Source organism: Oncorhynchus mykiss, chromosome 2, assembly GCF_013265735.2.
Source record: "Oncorhynchus mykiss isolate Arlee chromosome 2, USDA_OmykA_1.1, whole genome shotgun sequence".
Lineage (NCBI taxonomy): Eukaryota > Metazoa > Chordata > Actinopteri > Salmoniformes > Salmonidae > Oncorhynchus > Oncorhynchus mykiss.
In genome coordinates, this window is record NC_048566.1 from 92,083,627 (window position 1) to 92,109,520 (window position 25,894).

General features: G+C 41.4%; 1 protein-coding gene across 1 annotated transcript in view; it reads left to right on the forward strand.

The window, feature by feature from the left end:
- Positions 1-2,687: 2,687 nt before the first annotated feature.
- LOC110499798 (alpha-1,3-mannosyl-glycoprotein 4-beta-N-acetylglucosaminyltransferase C) overlaps positions 2,688-25,894 on the forward strand; it is a 30,098-nt gene continuing 6,891 nt past the window's right edge. The window contains exons 1-2 of the mRNA XM_021576866.2: positions 2,688-2,897; positions 12,557-12,629. Coding sequence (XP_021432541.2) covers position 12,629 — 1 coding nt within the window. The 5' untranslated portion in view covers positions 2,688-2,897; positions 12,557-12,628. The remainder of the gene's footprint in view (positions 2,898-12,556; positions 12,630-25,894) is intronic.

The following is a 25,894-nucleotide window of genomic DNA, read 5'->3' on the forward strand; positions in this document are numbered from 1 at the left end:
CTTTCATGATCAGAATAGTAAATGAAGTAGTAGTTTTGTTCATTTTGTAGAGGGACCCAGACACAGATCTGACCACTATTATTCCTGCCAATACACGTGGTCGTCATGGTGGCTCATTGGCATAACCACGGCCAACAATGGCAGTAGTGACAATTCACTTGTTCTGTGGATAAAGGATAAAAACATTTTTTCAACATTTTGAAAATGTTCTGTCAAAAATGGCTTTTCTGAAAATCTGAATGGCCCTACAATGCTGCATGGTTGTGCCAATATAAAATTGACATACATGTCCTGTCAACCTGAATTAAGCTTTTCTCTGATTCTCTACATTTACAATTTATTTTTGGAGTGACTCTTAACCAACAAGTGTCTATTTTATCACTTGACAGGCTGATATAGAAGACTTTCAGGCAGACAGAATGGCATGTAAATTAGTTCCACACTGTGAGAGTGATTGGACGGACTGGAGGTTACTGTGAGAGTGATTGGACGGACTGGAGGTTACTGTGAGAGTGATTGGACGGACTGGAGGTTACTGTGAGAGTGATTAGACTGACTGGAGATAACTGTGAGAGTGATTAGACTGACTGTAGGATACTGTGAGAGTGATTAGACTGACTGCAGGTTACTGTGAGAGTGATTGGACTGACTGGAGATAACTGTGAGAGTAATTGGACTGACTGGAGGTTACTGTGAGAGTGATTGGACGGACTGTAGGTTGTCAGACGGCTTGAGTCTGACTATGGAATTACTAATGCATTGCAGGAACAACAGAGGAAGGTGTATTGGAGAAGAAGAGATGTTCCTAACCTCTCCTTTTACCTCCAACATTTTAATGCCTGACCCTCTAGACTAGTAATCACATACCTGTCTGTCAAGAAGGCTATGGCTCACTGAGTGTTGTAAAGCAATCAATACAATGTGTCGGTTAGGCTTTGATTAGCCTGCAGGTGTAATGCATTGTGATGCAGCTATAAATGCGTTGTAAGAACGGTCAAAATCATACATGACCTCCTTTATAATATGGCACTTTGCATGTCAGTAAAGTACAGGTTTGTTAATAGTCGTATGTTTGTTGACCAAGCCATCATTTTTTGTCAAAGCTTTCCTCCCATCCTCTGTCCTCATTTTACCATTTGATTTTATTGGTGAAATTTGAGGGGGAGGCAGCCATTGCTTTAAACTCCCTCCCACTGGGCACAGACGTCAGTTCAACGTCTAGTTTCGATTTACATTTGGTTGAGTTTTCAACTAAAGTGCATTCAACGTGAAATCAACAACAAATGTCACCATGTCATTGGATTTAGGTAAAAAAAAAAATGCCCTTAAGTTGAAGACTTATCCAAATCCAATCAGTTTTCCACATTGATTCTACATCATCACAATAGATCTTTGGTGGGTAGAAATTATGTGGAAACTAAGTTGATTCAACCAGTTTTTACCGAGTGCTGGATTTAAGTTGCAAGGTGAGTTAGTCATCCACGGATGCCCTTGAGAGAACATGATATCACAACATTAATTTTTTATGTATTTATTCATCTATTCATTAACTTAGTCAAGCTCATTTCCAAAGTACACATGAAGAATATCCTAAGTACACAAAGAGCCCCAGTTTAACCAACAGACTACGGAGCAGACTGTCTGTCGCTCATAATCAGGCATGGTAATTGTTCGGAGCTTGTTGTCTATTCTCGCTGAGGGTGACATTGCCGTAGAGTGCAGACAAAGTATACTTGAGGCGTTTTCACACTGCTGGCAATTTCACCCCAGGGTGATTTACCCCTGGGCTCAACCTGAAGTTTCAACCTAGACTGTTAAAATCAGAGTTACCGTTTTACCTCATGCTTCTTTTGAACATTGCATTATATTATATTATTACAACATCTTAGGGGATGTTCCTGTTGTATGTAGGATAACATGGTTTCCTCACTTCAAATAAAGCACAGCAGTGAACTTCACTTGTGTCATTGTGTTCAAGACGAGCAATGTAATATCCTAGGCGTTGTGTTCTAGCTGTGCCTGTTACATGGTGTGTGTTGAATGATTTAGACGAGACTGTTCCATTTAAACTGCAGCAGCTCATTTGAAATGCCTTAGTAACACCATGAGTACGCAGAGCGGAGCACTTTACACCACAAAGCCTCACCACTGCCATTGTTATTATTCAATATTCACACATTAATCTAGGATTCATATCTAGGCATTATAAATATTGCATGAGAGAGAGCACACCATGGATGGCACAGTAGAATATGTAGTGTATATATATACATTTTAAGGTGTAGAAAGACACATTTTAATTCTAAATAAGTACGGGGACTGTGTAACTCTTGGCTCTTTACTTTCAATCATGCACCAGTACTCTCTTTACAATCACTGAAATCTGTCCCTTAACAACCTTAAAATATGCTCTTTGGCTGAATTTTGATTGATTTAAATCTCTGTCTGACTGAGAGTGAGAGGCTTATCTCAAGCCACTGGGAGTTGAGGCTGAGGGGTGCATTTCAATATGTTGCGACTTTAAGACAGAAAATTGGAAAGGGGAGGAGGGTTAGGAGAAGGAAAAATGGACAACCAATGAGAAGTAGGGTGTGCAGACACAGTCAGTGACACCTTGGTGAGGGGAGTCAGGGAGAGGGGCAGGGAGGTGGAGAGAGAGGGAGAGGGCTGAAAAAGAGAGGTGGAGATCAGAGAGAGAGGAATGGACACAGAGAGACAGAGAGAGAGGCTAGTAGCCGGCGTTATGATGAGTGTTTACTGCACTGTTCTGAGAGCCAATGATCTGCTCTTGTGTGAGTCATGGAGATTATTTAAACTGGTGACAGCGTGCAGCACAGAACATCGGCAGAACTCCCTCACGCTCCTCACACTGACAACAGGAGACGTACAGCAGGCAGGTGAGTATGCATGTAGCTGCATGGGCTATTGAAGCAGATTCTGCTCTTCTATTCTGTGCTGTAATGCTGCTCTTTCTCTCTCGCTCTCGCTCTCTCGCTCTTTCTTTGTGGGTAACTATAACTTTTACCCTACTATTACCATGTTATTACCTCTTCATTTTGTGCTGTAATGTAAAAATGCTAACATGGGTATGTGTTGGTCCCATTGAACTACTGTTCCATTGTAAAACCCACTTTCCTCTAACTGAGACAGCTTTATCCTGAGTGATGATGCTGTGTCCCGGGTTTTATCATGGCTTTGCTGGTGACACAAATCCCCTTCCTCTCAGCGATGTGGGAATAACCTGCTCTCATCTCCCCGCCAGATTACACTGAGATGATGCACTACTGCTCTCACCTCTGTCAGCCAGGGTGTTTGTGGCTGGCTCGACCTATAATAGCATCATCTAATGGTATCCTATGTTGTGTCCTAGATGGTGTGTTCTCCTCTCTGTCAGACTGCACAGATTTGAGCGGCTTCCACTAAGCATATCGTGTTAGAACGTGCCAAACCAGATACTTATATGTTGGTGACCCCCTACACCTCCCGGGACTAACCGAGGTGTTAGACAAATGGCACCCTATTCTTTATGTAGTGCACTACTTTTGACCAAAAGGGAAGAATTGGCTCTGGTCTAAAGTAGTGCATTATGTAGGAAATAGGGGGAATTTGGGCTTCACTTACAGCCAAATCTATATCAAATCAAATTGTATTGGTCACATACACATGTTTAGCAGATGTTATTGCAGGTGTAGCGAAATGCTTGTGTTTCTAGCTCCAACAGTGCAGTAATATCTAAGAAGTAATATCTAACAATTTCACAACAATACACACAAATCTAAAGTAAGGGAATGGAATTAAGAATATATAAATATTTGGACGAGCAACGTCAAAGCGGCATAGACTAAGATACAGTAGAGTAGAACACAGTATATATTCTCTTTCTGGTGCTCGACAATAATTTAGGGATCCCTTAAGAGATTGAACAGGATCGTAAGCACTTACAAATTCATAACATATTGTGCAAATTGAAATTCATAACATCCACATCCACGTTTCAGGATACAAAATAAATACAACATTTGGCAGGATGTATCAAACGAAATGGATGACGTTGTACACAATTGTGCACTATTTTTGGGGATACATTTTGTCTCGTAAGCGTTACTTTCAAAACTACTGGCTGAAATTATACAAAAGTTCTGTAGCATCACTTTTTAAATTAAAAAGTACCTTAATCACAGATTGGATATACAGTCAGTCAGACCGCTGTCCATAAATTTTTGGTGTGTGTCCCCAAATGCCAAACTATTCCCTATATACAGTGCCTTGCGAAAGTATTCGGCCCCCTTGAACTTTGCGACCTTTTGCCACATTTCAGGCTTCAAACATAAAGATATAAAACTGTATTTTTTTGAGAAGAATCAACAACAAGTGGGACACAATCATGAAGTGGAACGACATTTATTGGATATTTCAAACTTTTTTAACAAATCAAAAACTGAAAAATTGGGCGTGCAAAATTATTCAGCCCCCTTAAATTAATACTTTGTATTTGCTGCGATTACAGCTATAAGTTGCTTGGGGTATGTCTATCAGTTTTGCACATCGAGAGACTGAAATGTTTTCCCATTCCTCCTTGCAAAACAGCTCAAGCTCAGTGAGGTTGGATGGAGAGCATTTGTGAACAGCAGTTTTCAGTTCTTTCCACAGATTCTCGATTGGATTCAGGTCTGGACTTTGACTTGGCCATTCTAACACCTGGATAAGTTTATTTTTGAACCATTCCATTGTAGATTTTGCTTTATGTTTTGGATCATTGTCTTGTTGGAAGACAAATCTCCGTCCCAGTCTCAGGTCTTTTGCAGACTCCATCAGGTTTTCTTCCAGAATGGTCCTGTATTTGGCTCCATCCATCTTCCCATCAATTTTAACCATCTTCCCTATCTCTGCTGAAGAAAAGCAGGCCCAAACCATGATGCTGCCACCACCATGTTTGACAGTGGGGATGGTGTGTTCAGGGTGATGAACTGTGTTCCTTTTACGCCAAACATAACGTTTTGCATTGTTGCCAAAAAGTTCAATTTTGGTTTCATCTGACCAGATCACCTTCTTCCACATGTTTGGTGTGTCTCCCAGGTGGCTTGTGGCAAACTTTAAACGACACTTTTTATGGATATCTTTAAGAAATGGCTTTCTTCTTGCCACTCTTCCATAAAGGCCAGATTTGTGCAATATACGACTGATTGTTGTCCCATGGACAGAGTCTCCCACCTCAGCTGTAGATCTCTGCAGTTCATCCAGAGTGATCATGGGCCTCTCTTCTCCTTGTATGAGCTGAAAGTTTAGAGGGACGGCCAGGTCTTGGTAGATTTGCAGTGGTCTGCTACTCCTTCCATTTCAATATTATCGCTTGCGCAGTGCTCCTTGGGATGTTTAAAGCTTGGGAAATCTTTTTGTATCCAAATCCGGCTTTAAACTTCTTCACAACAGTATCTCGGACCTGCCTGGTGTGTTCCTTGTTCTTCATGATGCTCTCTGCGCTTTTAACGGACCTCTGAGACTATCACAGTGCAGGTGCATTTATACGGAGACTTGATTACACACAGGTGGATTGTATTTATCATCATTAGTCATTTAGGTCAACATTGGATCATTCAGAGATCCTCACTGAACTTCTGGAAAGAGTTTGCTGCACTGAAAGTAAAGGGGCTGAATAATTTTGCACGCCCAATTTTTCAGTTTTTGATTTGTTAAAAAAGTTTAAAATATCCAATAAATGTCGTTCCACTTCATGATTGTGTCCCACTTGTTGTTGATTCTTCACAAAAAAATACAGTTTTATGTCTTTATGTTTGAAGCCTGAAATGTGGCAAAAGGTCGCAAAGTTCAAGGGGGCCGAATACTTTCGCAAGGCACTGTAGTGCATTACTTTTGAACAGAGGCCTATCAGTCCTGGGGGCTCCTGAGTGGCACAGAGGTCTAAGACACTGCATCTCAGTGCTAGAGGCATCACTACAGACCCTGGTTCGATTCCAGGCTGTATCACATCCGGCCTATGGGAGTCCCATAGGGCAGTGCACAATTGGCACAGTGTCGTCCGTGTTAAGGTTTGGCCGTCATTGTAAATAAGAATTTGTTCTTAACTGACTTGCCTGGTTAAATAAACAATAAACAGTAGCACACTAAGTAGGAAATATGGTGCCATTTGAGACGCAAACTTGTTTGGGTAAAGGATGTACCTGGGGCTATTTTCATGTCGTTTGGCCTGGCCACTGGATACTTATCAACTGTGGCTCTTATTGCAAAAGTAACTTATTGTTTATTGTTCCCCTTCTATCAGTCTCACCACGAAAGCTGGGCTGGAGTTGCATCGTAACAGGAGTGTATTGACTGAAATATTGACTTTAAAAATCAATAGTTATGCCACCTTTTCTTTGCTGATCTGTGTGGGGTGTAATGAGACGGTGACCAGGCTGGAAGGGCGCTATGTGGGGAGCTCTTCTAGCACTGAGGTGGACCTGTCAGATCATCTGAGAAAGTGACGCTGACAAATATCATACCTGAGAGGCAGTTATCTGTAGAGGAGATGGAAAAAGATTCTGTCATGCTTTGATGTCAATTGAAGATTTCGCAAAAGTTATAGTTGGGTGCACAACAAATTTGAGATCAGAATTTTAAGACCCACAGTGTTACATTTAACACTTTCTTAGTGTGTGTCTGTGAATCACCAGAATAACGTTAAAATAACACTATTCAGTGTTGATAAACTAACACCTCAAGTGTGTTGGGTCCCTACACCATGGGTGTTGCAAATTCCAACTTAAATGAACACTTTATTAGAGCTGAGGATGTTGTACTTTCTCAGTGTTAAGGAATAAACACCTGTGATTTTACAGTAACTCATTTTTAGTGGTTGTTTTAACACTGTAGGGTGTAAAGCCTAATATGCACATTTATTTCCGAGGGTGCCTTTCGAGTTTGCTGCCTTGCGAGGGTGCCTTTCGAGTTTGCTGCCTTGCGAGGGTGCCTTTCGAGTTTGCTGCCTTGCGAGGGTGCCTTTCGAGTTTGCTGCCTTGCGAGGGTGCCTTTCAGCGTCACTTTCTCAGAGGATCTGACAGGTCCACCTCAGTGCTAGAAGAGCTCCCCACATAGAGTTAATTTTAGAGGAAGCAGTACCACCCATGACTGTTTTTGCTAGTGACAGATGGCTTGTCGTCCTGTAGCCTTCACCAAGTGAGTGTGTAAGTGCCTCAACATCAAGATTTTTTTAAATCCGCAAATTTGCTGTGATTGCAGATGTCAAGTTAGGATTGGGTCCTAATTGGTTCACACGTTAAACTCTCCCAAACACACCAGAAGATGTGTGACTTCCCATGGTCAAACTGTATCTATATCAAAGCTGCCATTGCTGATGTTATCTTTCACAGATATATTCATTATCAGCGGTAACTGTGGACCCCATAGTGTTCCATGCTTCTTCCTTAAAGACATCAAATCAAAGTTTATTTGTCAAATGCGCGGAATACAACAGGTTTCACCTTACAGTGAAAAGCTTACTTACAAGCCCTCAACCAGCAATGCAGTTTTAAGAAAATACCTTTAAAAGTATAAATAATAAAAGTAACAAATTAATTAAAGAGCAGCAGTAAAATAACAATAGGGAGGCTGTAAACAGGGCGTACCGGTACAGAGACAAATTAATGCTAGGTGACGTGGAAAAGCTGTAGAATAGAGTGAAATGGAATATAGTATAACAGAACTTTATTCTATACTTGAGCGATTTTGGTTTTGCGTGATGTTTTAAAAGTGCCAACCAAATCCAGAACCCCCTAGAGTCTATTGACGCACCGGTGCATCGATCGAAGTAACATAATGAAAAAATCCCCATCAAATTCATCACCCAAAGCCCATACAAATGAATGGAAGTATGGAGATATTTATATACAGTGCCTTGCGAAAGTATTCGGCCCCCTTGAACTTTGCGACCTTTTGCCACATTTCAGGCTTCAAACATAAAGATATAAAACTGTATTTTTTTGTGAAGAATCAACAACAAGTGGGACACAATCATGAAGTGGAACGACATTTATTGGATATTTAAAACTTTTTTAACAAATCAAAAACTGAAAAATTGGGCGTGCAAAATTATTCAGCCCCCTTAAGTTAATACTTTGTAGCGCCACCTTTTGCTGCGATTACAGCTGTAAGTCACTTGGGGTATGTCTCTATCAGTTTTGCACATCGAGAGACTGACATTTTTTCCCATTCCTCCTTGCAAAACAGCTCGAGCTCAGTGAGGTTGGATGGAGAGCATTTGTGAACAGCAGTTTTCAGTTCTTTCCACAGATTCTCGATTGGATTCAGGTCTGGACTTTGACTTGGCCATTCTAACACCTGGATATGTTTATTTTTGAACCATTCCATTGTAGATTTTGCTTTATGTTTTGGATTATTGTCTTGTTGGAAGACAAATCTCCATCCCAGTCTCAGGTCTTTTGCAGACTCCATCAGGTTTTCTTCCAGAATGGTCCTGTATTTGGCTCCATCCATCTTCCCATCAATTTTAACCATCTTCCCTGTCCCTGCTGAAGAAAAGCAGGCCCAAACCATGATGCTGCCACCACCATGTTTGAGAGTGGGGATGGTGTGTTCAGCTGTGTTGCTTTTACGCCAAACATAACGTTTTGCATTGTTGCCAAAAAGTTCAATTTTGGTTTCATCTGACCAGAGCACCTTCTTCCACATGTTTGGTGTGTCTCCCAGGTGGCTTGTGGCAAACTTTAAACAACACTTTTTATGGATATCTTTAAGAAATGGCTTTCTTCTTGCCACTCTTCCATAAAGGCCAGATTTGTGCAATATACGACTGATTGTTGTCCTATGGACAGAGTCTCCCACCTCAGCTGTAGATCTCTGCAGTTCATCCAGAGTGATCATGGGCCTCTTGGCTGCATCTCTGATCAGTCTTCTCCTTGTATGAGCTGAAAGTTTAGAGGGACGGCCAGGTCTTGGTAGATTTGCAGTGGTCTGATACTCCTTCCATTTCAATATTATCGCCTGCACAGTCCTCCTTGGGATGTTTAAAGCTTGGGAAATGTTTGTATCCAAATCCGGCTTTAAACTTCTTCACAGCAGTATCTCGGATCTGCCTGGTGTGTTCCTTGTTCTTCATGATGCTCTCTGCGCTTTTAACGGACCTCTGAGACTATCACAGTGCAGGTGCATTTATACGGAGACTTGATTACACACAGGTGGATTGTATTTATCATCATTAGTCATTTAGGTCAACATTGGATCATTCAGAGATCCTCACTGAACTTCTGGAGAGAGTTTGCTGCACTGAAAGTAAAGGGGCTGAATAATTTTGCACGCCCAATTTTTCAGTTTTTGATTTGTTAAAAAAGTTTGAAATATCCAATAAATGTCGTTCCACTTCATGATTGTGTCCCACTTGTTGTTGATTCTTCACAAAAAAATACAGTTTTATATCTTTATGTTTGAAGCCTGAAATGTGGCAAAAGGTCGCAAAGTTCAAGGTGGCCGAATACTTTCGCAAGGCACTGTATATACAGTATATAAACCTTCATCTGAAGGTAAACCATGCAAATTAGTGGAAGTATGGAGGTTGTTTTGTGCTAACAAAAATAAGGGCTTTCCTTTGTCTTTCCCAGAGAGAATCTCAACTGTGTCCCCTTTGAAAACAGACCAGTCCTCCTCATAAGCTATGGGCTCAATGAACACCTTTCTTCTCTTCTTGCCTGGTGGGTTCAATCTCTTAGCAGCTATGGTCCATGGCCGACTTGTGCCGTAGCGGTAAAGATGTGTAAAGATATATATTTCCCTAGCTTTCTTATATCTCCTAGATTTAAGACAGACACTTCCAAACCTTATGATTTATTTTTTGGACACTTTTTTTGACATTCATGAATGTGTTATTCATTGTGTGTCTATTTATTTATTTATATTTAACATTTATTTAACTAGGCAAGTCAGTTAAGAACAAATTCTTATTTACAATGACGGCCTACCAAAAGGCAAAAGGCCTCCTGCGGCGACGGCGAAAGGAATTAAAAATAAGAAAAATTAAATAAATATATTAGGACAAAAACACACATCATGACAAGAGAGACAACACAACACTACACAAAGAGAGACCTAAAGACAACAACATAGCAAGGCAGCAACACAACATAACAACAACATGGTAGCAACACAACATGGTAGCAGCACAAAACCTGGTACAAACATTATTGGGCACAGTCAACAGCACAAAGGTCAAGAAAGTAAAGACAACAATACATTGCGCAAAGCATACACAACTGTCAGTAAGTGTCCATGAATGAGTCATTGAATGAAGAGACTGTCCAGTTTGAGTGTTTTTGCAGCTCGTTCCAGTCGCTAGCTAAAGTGAATTGATAAGTGGAGCAACCCAGGGATGTGTGTGCTTTGGGGACCTTTAACAGAATGTGACTGGCTGAACGGGCATTGTATGTGGGGGATGAGGACTGCAGTAGATATCTCAGATAGAGGGTTTTATAAATAAGCATCAACCAGTGGGTCTTGCGACGGGTATACAGAGATGACCAGTTTACAGAGGAGTATAGAGTGCAGTGACGTGTTCTATGAGGAGCATTGGTGGCAAATCTTAATGGCCAAATGGTAAAGAACATCTAGCCGTTTGAGAGCACCCCCCCTAACAGCTTAGGCCTTTATGAATTAAAGGGTTCTTCGGCTGTCTACCTTGAACCAAAAAGGGTTGTACCTCGAACCAAAAGGGTTCTCCTATGGGGACAGCCGAAGAACCCCTTTGCATCCCTATTTTCTAACATGCTGACCACACCGCTCGCACGCATGTTGATTTTGTCCACCCACACCAGACGTGATCAGGACACGCAGTCTAAAAAAGCATTAAACATTTATGGTAATTTAGTTAGCTAGCTTGCTGTTGCTATCTAATTTGTCCTGGTATAACAACATATTTACCTGAAATGCACAAGGTCCTCTACTCCAACAAAAAAAAAGTATATTGTGTTATTGACTGTTATGTTTCTTTATTCCATGTGTAACTCTGTGTTGTTGTTTGTGTCGCACTGCTTTGCTTTATCTTGGCCAGGTTGCAGTTGTAAATGAGAACTTGTCTCAACTAGCCTACCTGATTAAATAACGGTGAAATAAAATACATTTATAAAAATAATCCACAGATTAAAGGGTAAACCGAGTTTGTTTCTAGTAATCTCTCCTCCTTCAGGATTCTTGTTCTTCTTTGGACTTTATATGGTGGTTGACAACCAACTTTAAGGTGCATTACCCACCAATGACCGGACTGGAGTGTGGACCTCAGTTCATCTTTCAATCACCCACATGGGTATATGATACTAAAAACCAATGAGGAGATGGGAGAGGCGGGACTTGCAGCACGTCAAGCATCACAAATAAAACTAAGTTCTATTTTAGCGTGTGGCTACGCAGACGCTCATTGCTGTGTGCGAGTAGTGTGGGTGCAATGGTTGAATAACATATGTGTAAATGTATTTTGCAATGCTCGCGCATGCGATGCGGGTGTTGTGGTCAGCGTGTAGGAGTCAATGATGGATGTTTCCTTCAAACCAGGTTTCTTGCTACATTGACTACAATTATACCTAGTCAAAACAAGCTCACTGGAAAATGGAATACTGATGGAGATAGTTGTTATGAAGGTTGTTGTGAATGATACTGCAACACTCAAAAAGATGTCATAAATAGTGTCAGAAAGGTGTTATGAAAGGTGCCTTATGTGACTCACTCACCTGTTACCTTCTTATTTGGTCCATTTTGGTTATTCCTGCACGTTCAACTCCCGAACAAGGATAGCAAGGATCGTGTAAGGATAGCAAGGATCGTGTAAGGATAGCAAGGATCGTGTAAGGATAGCAAGGATCGTGTAAGGATAGCAAGGATCGTGTAATGATAGCAAGGATTGTGTAATGATAGCAAGGATCGTGTAAGGATAGCGCTTTACAGATTTATTAGAACATTCCGGCATTGCATTAATTAGATTTTGCCAACCAACTGCCATGGAATGAAGGGTGATTGATGGTTGAAGTCACACTGTAAATGTGTTTCGGTAATGACCACAATGTTTTTGAGATGCCACTAATGAGTGTGGCCATTAGGCACAAATGACATTCTAAAAACCTTCAACTGGGGAGAAGGGCTGGAAGGCCTCAGGTTGAACAAGTTGAACAGGTGCCCAGTATCTGTGTATCACCCAGTTAGTCTAATGGAAAAATAACACATTCCTCCTTCCCCACCAATATACAGTATATAGATAATGCTCATATATATATATATTTATATATATATATATTTATATATATATATATTTATATGTACATATATGTACATATTCTTATTCCATCCCTTAAGATTTGTGTGTATTCGGTAGTTGTTGAGGAATTGTTAGATTACTTGTTAAATATTACTGCACTGTTGGAACTTAGAAGCACAAGCATTTCGCTACCTTCACATTAACATCTGCTAACCAATCTGATTTGATAGATACCAGCTGAAAATGTGTCTGGTATGTGTCTATGGCTTTAAGGCTAACGTCTAAGTTTGTTTTTTTTTGTTTTTTCAGATGCGTGACTGTTTGATCTGTGAAAAAACGGCCAGCGGGTCACACATATTGGTACAAAGGAGAAGCTGACAAAGTAAGAGCCTCTTGGTGGATTCTTCACTCATTCTATTTAAATAGGATCTGACTTTGTGCTTCACTCTGTAAGCTCTGAAGACACAGATCCTATTAACGGGGGCCTTCCGAGTGGCGCAGCTTGAGGTGTCACTACAGACGCGGTTCAATCCCAGGCTGTGTCACAACCGGCCGTGACCGGGAGTTCTACAGGGCGGCGCACAATTGGCCCAGTGTTGTCCGGGTTAGGGGAGGATTTGGCCGGGGGGGTGGGGGGGGGTGGGGGCTTTACTTGGCACATGGTGCTCTAGCGTCTCCTTGTCGCCTGCGGCTGATTTTGGTCGTCAGGTCCTCCGACACATTGGGGCGGCTGGCTTCCGGGTTAAGCGGGCAGGTGTTAACAAGTGCGGTTTGGCAGGTCATGTTTCGGAGGACGAATGACTCGACCTTCACCTCTCCTGAGCCCGTTGGGGAGTTGCAGCGATGAGACAAGATCCTAATTGGATATCACGAAATTGGGGGTAAAATACAAAAAAATCCTTTGTGAGCTCTAGAAGTGTGATGAGAGAAGTAGCATCCAGAGTTACAAGCGAATCTATTTCACTAAGGGGTGGCAGAGACAGTAGTGTGTTCAAGAAATCTGTAGTGGCCTTTCACTTTGTGGAAACAAACAACAGCTTAAGGATTAGCCTGAGCATCACTGCATTTTTAAGTGTGTGATATTACCGTAATATGTGTGGGTTTGAAATGTTCTACTGTATGTATCAGACGTGTGGTTAACTTCTTGATACACCCATCCCGTTAGCGGGATCATTTTCGTCAACATCCGCTGAATTGCACAGCGCAAAATTAAAATTAAATTATTAAAAATATAACATTTTCATGAAATCACAAGTACAATATAGCAAAACACAGTTTAGCTTGTTGTTAATCCACCTGGCGTGTCAGATTTCAAAAAAGCCTTTTGGCGAAAGCATACCAAGCGTTTATGTAAGGACATCTCTCTCAGCAGACAAAACATTACAAACAGATTGGTCATGAAAGTCAGAAAAGCAATAAAATGAATCGCTTACCTTTGATGATCTTCGGATGTTTGCACTCACGAGACTCCCAGTTGCACAATAAATGTTCCTTTTGTTCCATAAAGATTATTTTTATATCCAAAATACCTCCATTTGTTTGGCGCGTTATGTTCACAGGCTCGAGCGGTCACGATCGGGCAGACAAAAATTCCAAATAGTATCCGTAAAGTTCGTAGAAACATGTCAAACGTTTTTTTATAATCAATCCTCAGGTTGTTTTTACAATATACAATATATAATCAATAATATTTCAACCGGACTGTACCTTCTTCAATAGGAGAGAGAGAGAAAATGTCTGCTCCAAACTGTTGCGCATGCAAAACGCTGCTGGCAACCAGCCATACAATGACGCTGTGTGCTCTTTCTCGCTCATTTTTTCAAAATAAAAGCCTGAAACTATGTCTAAAGACTGTTCACAACATGTGGAAGCTATAGGAAAAGGAATCTGGTTAATATCCCTTTAAATGGAGCGAAGGCAAGCAATGGTACAGAGAGCTTTCAGGAAAAACAGCACTCCCGGGTTGGATTTTCCTCAGGTTTTCGCCTGCAATATCAGTTCTGTTATACTCACAGACAATATTTTGACAGTTTTGGAAATTTTAGAGTGTTTTTTAATTATATGCATATTCTAGATTCTGGGCCTGATAAATAGGCAGTTTCATTTGGGTATGTTTTTCATTCAAACATCAAAATACTGCCCCCTACACTCAACAGGTTAAAGAGTGTCTTTCTAATGTCATTACCAGTATATATCTACTTTAGTCTACATTTCTCTTTTTGTTTTGGCCAAAATCCATGACATAAAGTCCCTGGTAATGGCTTTTTAATGAAGTCCTGCAGTAACATTTATACTGTGAGGAAAGACAATATATCAATGGTATGTCTATGGCTGTGAGTTAATATCAGAATACTGTGTTGAGGTCAGGCAGCACTGTGTATGAAACAGGGTGAGGTGATCAGATTGTCTCTCTCTCTTTACGTCTGGCCCAGCCACACCACTACCATTATCTCTCCACTAGCTGAGGCCCTAAGAACTGAACACGCCATAAAGCCGGACCGAGTTCGACAAAAACAATGAAGTGCGCTTTTCCGGTGGCCTCGAGTGTCTCTCTGAATAATGAGATGGGCCTTGTGGACCACCCTCTTTCTCCTTTACCCTCAGCCCCTTCACTTCCCTGTGAAGATCCCAGAATCTCTGAAAAGAGGCATGCGAAACTTGTGATTTTTGAAAACACCAAGGTAATGAGGTTATGTTGTTGATCATTGCTCTTGTTTTCACAGTCCGCCACAACTAATGACAGAGCCATTAATGTATCCATCTATGACGCCAGCCTAGGCTCTCCTACAACCCACAAAGTAAATTGACTTTAGTAAGCAGGTATGTCTTCTGATATATGCCTAACTGCCATGAATGCATTTTGGATTGATTTCTTCAGTAATAAGCCTCTTCTACAATAATAAGAACATTTTTATTTCCATCTATGCTTTTGGATATTTGCCATGATGAGCCTGGGACGGCTTAAGTCCTTTTACCTGGAAGGATAACTGGCCGGTTAGCAGAAAAGTCCTTTCAACACCAGACACACACGTATACAGTAGTAATAAGACTATACCAAGTAGTCTTTGAAAAATCCACTGAACTACATCCCAAAGGAAAGTCAACTAATTTGCTCTTTGTACGAGAGCATCTCAGTGCAGTGAGGCATCCCTATACCATCAGGCTTGTATGTTGACTTGCTGCGGGCAACAACACAGGGTTAAGCACACAGCCCCATCATGCGGCAAAATAAATATGTTTGACTGGTAGCCTAGTGGTTAGAGCGTTGGGCGAGCTGACAAGGGGAAAAATCTGTCGTTCTGCCCCTGAGCAAGGCAGTTAACCCACTGCAGTTAACCCACGCGGATGTGGATTAAGGCAGCCCACCGCAACTCTTTAATTCAGAGGCGTTTGGTTAAATGTGGAAGACACATTTCAGTTGAATGCATTCAGTTGAACAACTGACTAGGTATCCCATTTCCCTATACAACTGACTAGGTATCACCTTTCCCTATACAACTGACTAGGTATCCCCTTTCCCTATACAACTGACTAGGTATCCCCCCTTTCCCTATACAACTGACTAGGTGTCCCCCTTTCCCTATACAACTGACTAGGTATCACCTTTCCCTATACAACTGACTAGGTATCCCCTTTCCCTATACAACTGACTAGGTATCCCCCCTTTCCCTATACAACTGACTAGGTGTCCCCCTTTCCCTATACAACTGACTAGGTATCCCCTTTCCCTATACAACTGACTAGGTATCCCCTTTCCCTATACAACTGACTAGGTATCCCCTTTCCCTATACAACTGACTAGGTATCCCATTTCCCTATACAACTGACTAGGTATCCCCCTTTCCCTATACAACTGACTAGGTATCCCCCTTCCCTATACAACTGACTAGGTATCCCCTTTTCCCTATTATATTTATGGACAAACAAAAGCAACTAATACTCTCACACTTTAGGTAAATGCAGATGTGATTGTTATATTTTGAAGAAATTGTTATTCTTAATCTTACTTTGTCTCACTACCACTTGCAAGTTGTTGAAAAGCTTTTAAAACATTTTAATGATCAAGTCAAGTTCAATTTGAGCAATCCCCATAGAATAGAAAAACGATGAGTGAATACAGATTTCAGCACTATGAATAACCAGCTCTTGAAGTTGTTTAAAGTGAGAATGAGGGGATACAGATATACATCTGCTAGAATGGAGATACACTGATGTGGGCGAATGAACAATGTGCATTAAAGATTCATGCAAACAGCTGTTCTTCCTACAGGACAGACAACAGGAACCAAAGCCTGTGTGCTCACATTCCAGATCAGGGAGAAGGAGAGAGGAAGTGGGGGGATGTTTGCACATCATTATAACACTGTATATAGCCATAAAATGACATTTGAGATGTCTATTCCTTTAAACATATGTTTCCCATGCCAATAAAGCCCTTTGAATTTAATTGAATAGGAGAGAGAGTATAAAAGAGAGAGAATACAGAATACAAAAACAAATAGAAAGGGAATAAGATAGAAAGGGACAGAGAGATTATCACCTGTCTGTCATCACCTGGCGGCTGATCAAAAGAGTCCATTGGCAGGCGGAGCACAGAATCCACTGGAGCCTCTTCTTTATGCCAAGTACCAGCTTCTCTGAGGTAAACAACACAAGAGTCTGGCTCCAGGCATGGAGTAGAGAGGAGGTGTGAGAAGGTCAGGAGGGAGGGAGGGAGTGTGTGTCCTAGCATTTTTGAGGCCCTAGGCAGATTTTTAGAGAGTTTGTAATTTTATAACTAATTTCACAGCAAGTTTGCTGCAATTCTACACATTTTGCCATAAGGTGGAGAAATATTTTTGCAGTTTTTAAGATAATTTCCCGCAATTCTACACATTTTTCCAAGACTTCTGCCATGTTAATATGATATCTGTGTGAGACTAACTAAATCAATGGGGGCCCCCTGGAGGTCAGGGCAAATGGGCACGTGCCTGGTGTGTCTGGTCAGCAAGTTTAGATAGCTGACTAGACTAACTTACCAAAAATGGGAAAATTGAGTTACTGCATGCGTCGGGAATTGGAGTGTAGAATAAATGACCTGTCGGTTTGGAATGAGCTCTGTTTCAGTTCCTTTGTCAGGTTGAGTCATTCCAATTCTCCAATTCACACGTGTTAATTAATACACACTTGTGCATGTGTGAAATTGGACAAATACCAGCACCCACCCACCAAATTAAATTATTATTATTTTCAAGTTATTGAGATTAACAGTTCCCTTTTTTTTTGTGACATTTTCAAAAACCACTCTGACTTAATGGGCTTTGTAAGAGGGGACAGCCCCTGGTAGAAATACACTCATCTCTCCAGGTAAGGAGAAGACCATTATATCTTCCTGTGGAGAGGGAGGTCCAGAGCTTATCTGCATCTTCATCATCCCTTCCAAAGTGCTCTTCTAGCTGAATTAGAGAATAGTTTATGCCTACAGTCTTGATGGACTCATTTCTGAAAGTGACACTGCTGAAACTGGGCCTGAGCTTGTGCTGAAATGCTACTACTGGGAAGAGAAGCACACCGCAGAACTAATGAAATGGTCAACAAGATTTTCTCAAGATTATTTGATTTTTGCTGAGAGAGCGAGAGAGAGCGAGAGAGAGCGAGAGAGAGCGAGAGAGAGCGAGAGAGAGCGAGAGAGTGAGAGAGAGAGAGAGAGCGAGAGAGAGAGAGAGAGAGCGAGAGGAATAGAGAGGGAGAACTACTCTAAGTACAAACATGACGATTATTAAAGCCTCTCGTGTTCAAATTAATTCACCAATTATATATTGGGTGGTATTAAATTATGTGCATTTTGAAGTACTGGCTTCTTCTCTCTTGTTTAAAGAGTCTATCTACTTTGCAATCATAAAGATAACTAAAGCTTTGATGTTTCAGACAGTTGGGATGTAGATTTCACACTTTAGATTTCACATTTCACACTGTACATAAATGTGCATTGTGCAAGGTTCTTTTTTTGACCCCATAAGCATAAAACAGTCTCGCAGGTTTACCTCAAGTAAAATGTACACAAACTGAGTTTCTACACTTTTTAAGTGTACCAAAATGAGTCTTGGGGAAAAGGAAGCTTGGTGGCTTTTGAAGAATTAATAAGCCTGTCTCATTTAGATGTGTCTAGCGTTGCAGGCAGCGTCTGGAAGCCCCAGTTTCAGCCTCTGGAAACCCCAGTTTCAAATTTTCTTGACAGTGCCTTTGATGATCACTGATAATGTAGCGAGACTCCCAGGGAGCGAAGCATCCGACAATGCAGAGAGTCAGTGGAGACCAGCTCTACTGATCCTGACTGCAGAGAGTCAGTGGAGACCAGCTCTACTGATCCTGACTGCTCTTTATTGTCTGGCCTCTCTCCAGCATCGCAAAGCCCATCAATGCCTTGGCTTAGCACTCTCATAAACAGTCGTTATCACATAAATGACACATTCCCTTGTCACAACATCACTGGGATCGAGTACATGCATGGCACCTTTCTCTTTTCTGCTTATGTGGACAATCTCCTACATCACACCTTTGTATTAGCTGGAGGTATATACATCTGACTCGTAGCATTCATTCACACATTCTTTGAAATCATCACTGACTGAACTTTTTGAGTGCAAGACAGGCTGCATCTCATACGTACTGTATATGCCAGGTCTGGGGAACCACACAGTACCGAATTGATGTCTAAATGAGAAAAAAATATATGTCCAAGACAGTCTACCTGTTGTCTCTCTGTGGACTCCCATCTGGCCTCAGGTGTACCAGAGCTGAATCTTCAGTGTTGCTCTTATTAATTTGAGTGATGCTGTTTTTACCCGGTGGTGAACCTGTGTGTGAACCTCAAATCAAATCAAATGTATTTGTCACATACACATGGTTAGCAGATGTTAATGCGAATGTAGCGAAATGCTTGTGCTTCTAGTTCCGACAATGCAGTAATAACCAACGAGTAATCTAACCTAACAATTCCAAAACTACTACCTTATACACACAAGTGTAAAGGGATAAAGAATATGTACATAAAGATATATGAATGAGTGATGGTACAGAACGGCATAGGCAAGATGCAATAGATGGTATCGAGTACAGTATATACATACATACATATACATACATGTTAGTGGTGGCTGTTTAACAGTCTTTGCGTGAACCTGTGCGTGAACCTGTGGGTGAACCTTTAGGTGAACCTTTAGGTGAACCAATGGATGAACCAGTGGGTGGAACCCGGTGGTGAACCTGTGGTGAAACCCGGTGGTGAACCTGTGGTGAAACCCGGTGGTGAACCTGTGGTGGAACCCAGTGGTGAACCAATGGATGAACCTGTGGGTGAACCGGTGGTGGAACCCGGTGGTGAACTTGTGGGTGAAGATTGGGAACTAGACAGACAGGCCGACAGAGGAGCAGATTGAGAACTAGACAGACAGGCCTACAGAGGAGCAGATTGGGAACTAGACAGACAGGCCTACAGAGGAGCAGATTGGGAACTAGACAGACAGGCTGACAGAGGAGCAGATTGGTAACTAGACAGACAGGCCGACAGAGGAGCAGATTGGGAACTAGACAGACAGGCCTACAGAGGAGCAGATTGGTAACTAGACAGACAGGCCGACAGAGGAGCAGATTGGGAACTAGACAGACAGGCCTACAGAGGAGCAGATTGGGAACTAGACAGACAGGCCGACAGAGGAGCAGATTGGGAACTAGACAGACAGGCCTACAGAGGAGCAGATTGGGAACTAAACAGACAGGCCTACAGAGGAGCAGATTGGTAACTAGACAGACAGGCTAGGCATGATAGAATGCCTCAGGTTAATTGAGTCTGGCTGTTCAGTGCCAATTAGTTGTTGGTATCGTTTTGGCAGAGTTGGCCGTTAGGTTGCCTTATCATTCTCTACAGAACTATTTGGCAGCCTTTCCTGCAAGTAATCCTAGTAGGATAAAAGGTGATTGGGTTTTCCACACTTGATGGCAAAGCAGACAGTGCGAGTTCTGTGGATACAGGACGGGTAGTATGAGGAATAACACCCCTTCATCAGTATTCTACCAATAACTGCTGCTGCCTGACACATCCTGATCCTGTCCCTGAACCTGATCCTGATCCTGTCCCTGATGCTGATCCTGTCCCTGATCCTGATCCTGTCTCTAATCCTGAACCTGATCCTGATCCTGAACCTGATCCTGTCCCTGATCCTGGTCCTGATCCTATCCCTGAACCTGATCCTGTCCCTGATCCTAATCCTGTCCCTGAACACAATCCTATCCCTGTCCCTGATCCTGGTCCTGATCCTATCCCTGAACCTGATCCTGTCACTGATCCTGTCCCTGATTCTGAACCTGATCCTGATCCTGTCCCTGATCCTGAACCTGATCCTGAAACTGAACCTGATCCTGAACCTGATCCTGAAACTGAACCTGATCCTGTCCCTGATCCTGAACCCAACTCAGATACTTCTGATACTACATGTTCCCCCCTCCTGTCAGCTGAGTCACTATGTCACTGTGTTCTAGAGCAGCGCCTCCCTGCAGCCTCACTACCCAGCTCCAATAGAGGGGGTTGGGTCTGGTGTCACCAACCCCCTGTGTGATTAATCAACACTGCCTGTTGGAAACAATTGTATATAACGATGTTCATCAGTTATTACATAGTTTTTTCCCCTTTACCTGTACCACTGAGATCAACCCTGCAGGACCCACTTATTTATGCTACCTTACAATTACTCTGGTGTTCACTATGGAGACCAACATCTAATCAAGACCTGGAAACAGCACCCTTGAATCTTCTCCTACTATCTCCTGAAATGTTAACTTCAAGACTGTAGTGATTTTTATTGGTATTTTTGGGGTTGTAAACACTAACAAAACATGCCCAGTGAATTTTACTACAAGGTAGTATAAGGGAGGGAAGTGACGTGTTTACAAGACAATAGGCTTGTGAATACAGGTTTTATTTGACATGAGCAGGGCACATTACACAACGTTTCAGTGTTCACATCAATGTAAATGTGATGGACTTAGCAAAAGTTGTCATTTTCATCTGTAATAATATCTTACCTAATAATGTTATTCCCTATTGTATCTACAGCTATTCTCTCACATGTAAAATCATTTGAAATCAAATGAAAAATCTAAATAACAGATTTTCCCCACATATCACCCCTATTCTCTTCTTGGCATTTGTGCAACAACACACACTGACATGTCTCCTGAATGATCCATGGCAATTATGGTCCCTCAGGGCATTATTGACAAGAGGGCTATTCGTCATTGGAAATGGGACTCAGACTAGCTGGATAGTTCCCAATCCTCCTCCTGGTGCAACGCTGACAGACAGTCATCACGCTGGGAAAGTCTCCAACAATATCATATTCCACAGCCTGATGGCCCAGGGCCTCAAGCAACTGGAATAATGTAATAATAGGGAATTGATTATATCTACGCTGGAGACCAGACTGAGCAATGACCTCAGTCAAATGTGTTGTGAGTAGTGTACCCACCCACATGCCAAGATACAAATCACCTCCCATTGATGCTTATTGGGCCAATGGATGATTCATGAGACACATGCATCAACAATTGAGCAATTTTGTTCTGGGTGCCGAGATTAACGATTGAGTAAACTTTTTTTTTTTAAACGTCATTTGAACGTACTGTAGAAATGTGGGTCATTTTTGGTTGACACAGTCAGATGTCTACCGTTATTCACCCAGTCAAAAAGACCGCCAGAAGTTTGTTCAATTCCCTATGTATTATCACTATCTTTTCAACCATCTAAAAGCACAACCAAATTCACATGGGAATACAATATCAGATGTTTTGTATTTATACAGCAACTTAATGTGTTTTCACTGTGCTTCATCCAGCAGAATCAAATGACCTGGATGGCAGTTGAGATTACATTACAAGTACATAGTGCAAGTGATCAATGCTGTTGGAGATTCTGACATATTTATATTGTGAAGATCTCCACAGACCTGCGACCTTTGCATGCTATCTTGACCATGCATGCGTTCTATGATTACATAATAAGACTTTTACAGTTACAGTAACCTCAAGATATGGCCATGGATAAGTCACTCATTTTAAGGTTGTTACATTAGTTTGTAAGATAGTCTAAAGTTAAGGCTATCTACTGTACTTACAAAAGTCGTATTGAATTGTGATACATTGACTATGCAACCAAATATCAACATTTAAAGGAGATGTACAGGTCATTCTGAAAGTATTCAGACCTCTTGACTTTTTCCACATTTTGTTACGTTACAGCTTTATTCCAAAGTGTGAGGAGCTTACGCTTCACTAAACCCCATTGTCTGGCTGTTCCTAAGGCATGCTACTGACATGATACCACTACAGGAAAGCTGATGAATTACTCCCTTTACCTTTTGAGGTTGGTCCTGATAAGTATCTATTTCACCCTGAGGGGGAAGAGAGAGCAGTGTTTTCTCTCTCCATCCCCCATCATCTTTATTTTAAAAAATGTAACTAGGCAAGTCAGTTAAGAACAAATTCTTATTTACAATGATGGCCTACTCCGGCCAAATCCGGACGACGCTTGGCCAATTGTGCGCCAAGCGTCGTCCGGGGACTCCCAATCATGGGACTCCCAATCACAGCCGGATGTGGGACTCCCATATCACATGGGACTCCCAATCACAGCCGGATGTGATACAGCCTGAATTTGAACCAGGCACTATAGTGACGCCTCTTGCACTGAGATGCAGTGCTTTAGAGTTCTGCGCCACTCACTCCACCCCATAATGAAAAAGTGAGAACAGGTTTTTTTAAATGTTTGCAAATTTATTACAAATAAAAACCAGAAATACCTTATTTACGTAATTATTCAGACCCTTTGCTATGAGTCTCAAAATTGAGCTCAGGTGCATCCTGTTTCCATTGATCATCCTTGAGGTGTTTCAAAAACTTGATTGGTGTCCACCTGTGGTAAATTCAATTGATTGGACATGATTTGGAAAGGCACATACCCGTTTATATAAGTATCCACAGTTTACAGTGCATGTCAGAGCAAAAACCAAGCCATGAGGTCGAAAGAATTGTCCATAGAGCTCCGACACAGGATTGTGTCGAGGCACAGATCTGGGGAAGGGTACCAAAACATTTCTGCAGCAATGAAGGTCCCCAAGAACACAGTGACCTCCATCATTCTTAAATGGAAGAAGTTTGGAACCACCTAGATTTTTCCTAGAGCTTGGCCACCTAGCCAAACTGAGCAATCGGGGGAGAAGGGCCTTGGTTAAGAAGGTGACCAAGACAGAGCTCCAGAGTTTCTCTGTGGAGATGTGAGAACCTTCCAAAAGGACAACCATCTCTGCAGCACTCGACCAATCGGGCCTTTATGGTAGACTGGCCAGAGGGGAGCCACTCCTCAGTAAAAGGTACATGACAGCCCGCTTGGAGTTTGCCAAAAGGCAACTAAAGGACTCAGACCATGAGAAACAAGATTCTCTGGTCTGATGAAACCAATATTGAACTATTTAGCCTTAATGCCAAGCATAACGCCTGGAGGAAACCTGGTACCATCCCTACGGTGAAGCATGGTGGTGGCAGCGTCATGCTGTGGGGATGTTTTTCAGCAGCAGGGATTGGGAGACTAGTTAGGATCGGGGGAAAGCTGAACGGAGCAAAGTACAGAGAGATCCTTGATGAAAACCCGCTCCAGAGCGTTCAGGACCTCAGACTAGGACAAAGTTTCACCTTCCAACAGGACAACAACCCTAAGCACACAGCCAAGATAACGCAGGAGTGTCTTCGGGACTAGTCTCTGAAGGTCCTCGAATGGCCCAGCCAGAGCCCGGACTTGAACCCGATCAAACATCTCTGGAGAGACCTAATAATAGCTCTGCAGCAACACTCCCCATGCAACCTGACAGAGCTTGAGAGGATCTGCAGATAAGAATGGGAGAAACTCAACAAATACAGGTGTGCCAAGCTTGTAGTGTCATATCCAAGAAGACTCGAGGCTGTAATCTATGCCAAAGTTGCTTCAACAAAGTACTGAGTAAAGGGTCTGAATACTTATCTAAATGTGATATTTCCAGGGTTTTTTTTATATACATTTTCAAAAAATGTGAAGAACTTGTTTTTGCTTTGTAATGATGGAGTATTGTGTGTAGATTGATGAGGAGAAAAAAAACATTTTTATCAATTTTAGAAAAAGGTTGTAATGTAAGAAAATGTGGAAAAAGTCAAGGGGTCTGAATACTTTCCGAATGCACTGTATCTAATGCTTGGATAGTTTCATCTGAGCCACTGGCTTAATCCTATTGTTTTACTTGTATTTTTGGTTTAGTTGGAGATGTGAATCCAACATATCATTTGATAGTCTATTAACTTGTCAACAAGTTATTTATTGTATTTGCAAAAGTGACATTGAGTTGTGTTTGGTTGTCAACACAACAAAATATCAACATTTGAAGGAGATGAATATTTTGTGCCAGTGATCTAGTGTGATTTTAATTCCAGTTTGTCTACAAATGTTTAATTGATATGTTGCATTCACGTCTCCATCTCAACCAAAAAATCTAAGTTAAAGAAAAGGACATCAAATCAAACTTTAAATGCACGTTTAATAAAGTTTTATTTGATTTAGCTTGATTTAACTTAGATTTTGGTTGAAATGGAGACATGAATCCAACATATTCATTGTTAAAGGAAAATTCCTCCCAAAACTATCTTTTGGGATTCTTTTCATTTGTCCATTGTTGCCATAGTTCTAACATGTTTTGCTTGACAGCAATGACATTTTCAAGATGTGTAACTTTCAAATGACAGAAATAATCGATTTATGATGTATGTATGATCAAATTCAACATATTTCATACAGGGTCTGTCTATGTTGAAAATTGGTTCCCGTGATGACATAATTAAGTGGTTGAAATTTCACTTTTTGCAAATCCAATGTATTTTCTACATAGATTCCACATCACAATACTTGACAAATTACATTGAAACAACATTGATTCAACCAGTTTGTGCCCAGTATAACTTGCACTGTTCACTGACTCTCTCCCTGTGTAGAAACACAGGGGTCTGGATGGATCCAGTGGTCCACTAGTTGTAGATTCTAGATTTTACAATCTGTAAAATAATGTAGAGTAACCAAGTGATCAGTCCTGGGAACTGACAATTCATCTGACATCAAATATCAACAGTTGCACTGGAAACATTCAGGTGGAACAGCATGAGATAAAAACAGAGATGATGTAATTAACCAGTTAAGTGTAACTAAATATAAACTAAAATGTAATCTACGCCTAGTGGTTAAAGCGATGGGCCAGTAACCAGAAGGTTACTGGATCAAATCCCCGAGCTGACAAGGTAAAAAAAAAAAAAAGATGTCGTTCTGCCCCTGAACAAGGCAGTTAACCCATTGTTCCCCGGTAGACCGTCATTGTAAATAAGAATTTGTTCTTAACTGACTTCCCTAGTTAAAATAAAGATAAAATAAATAAATAAAGAGTCATCATTTATTATGAGGTGGCCATAAACAATAACTAGTAATGCTGCATACTCAAAGAAATTATAAAAAAATATATAAACTGCTGAGGACACATTGGAGGTGACAGACAGCTGTTGCAAACAAGAGTTTCTATTGGACAAAGTCAGGTATTTTTATCCCTG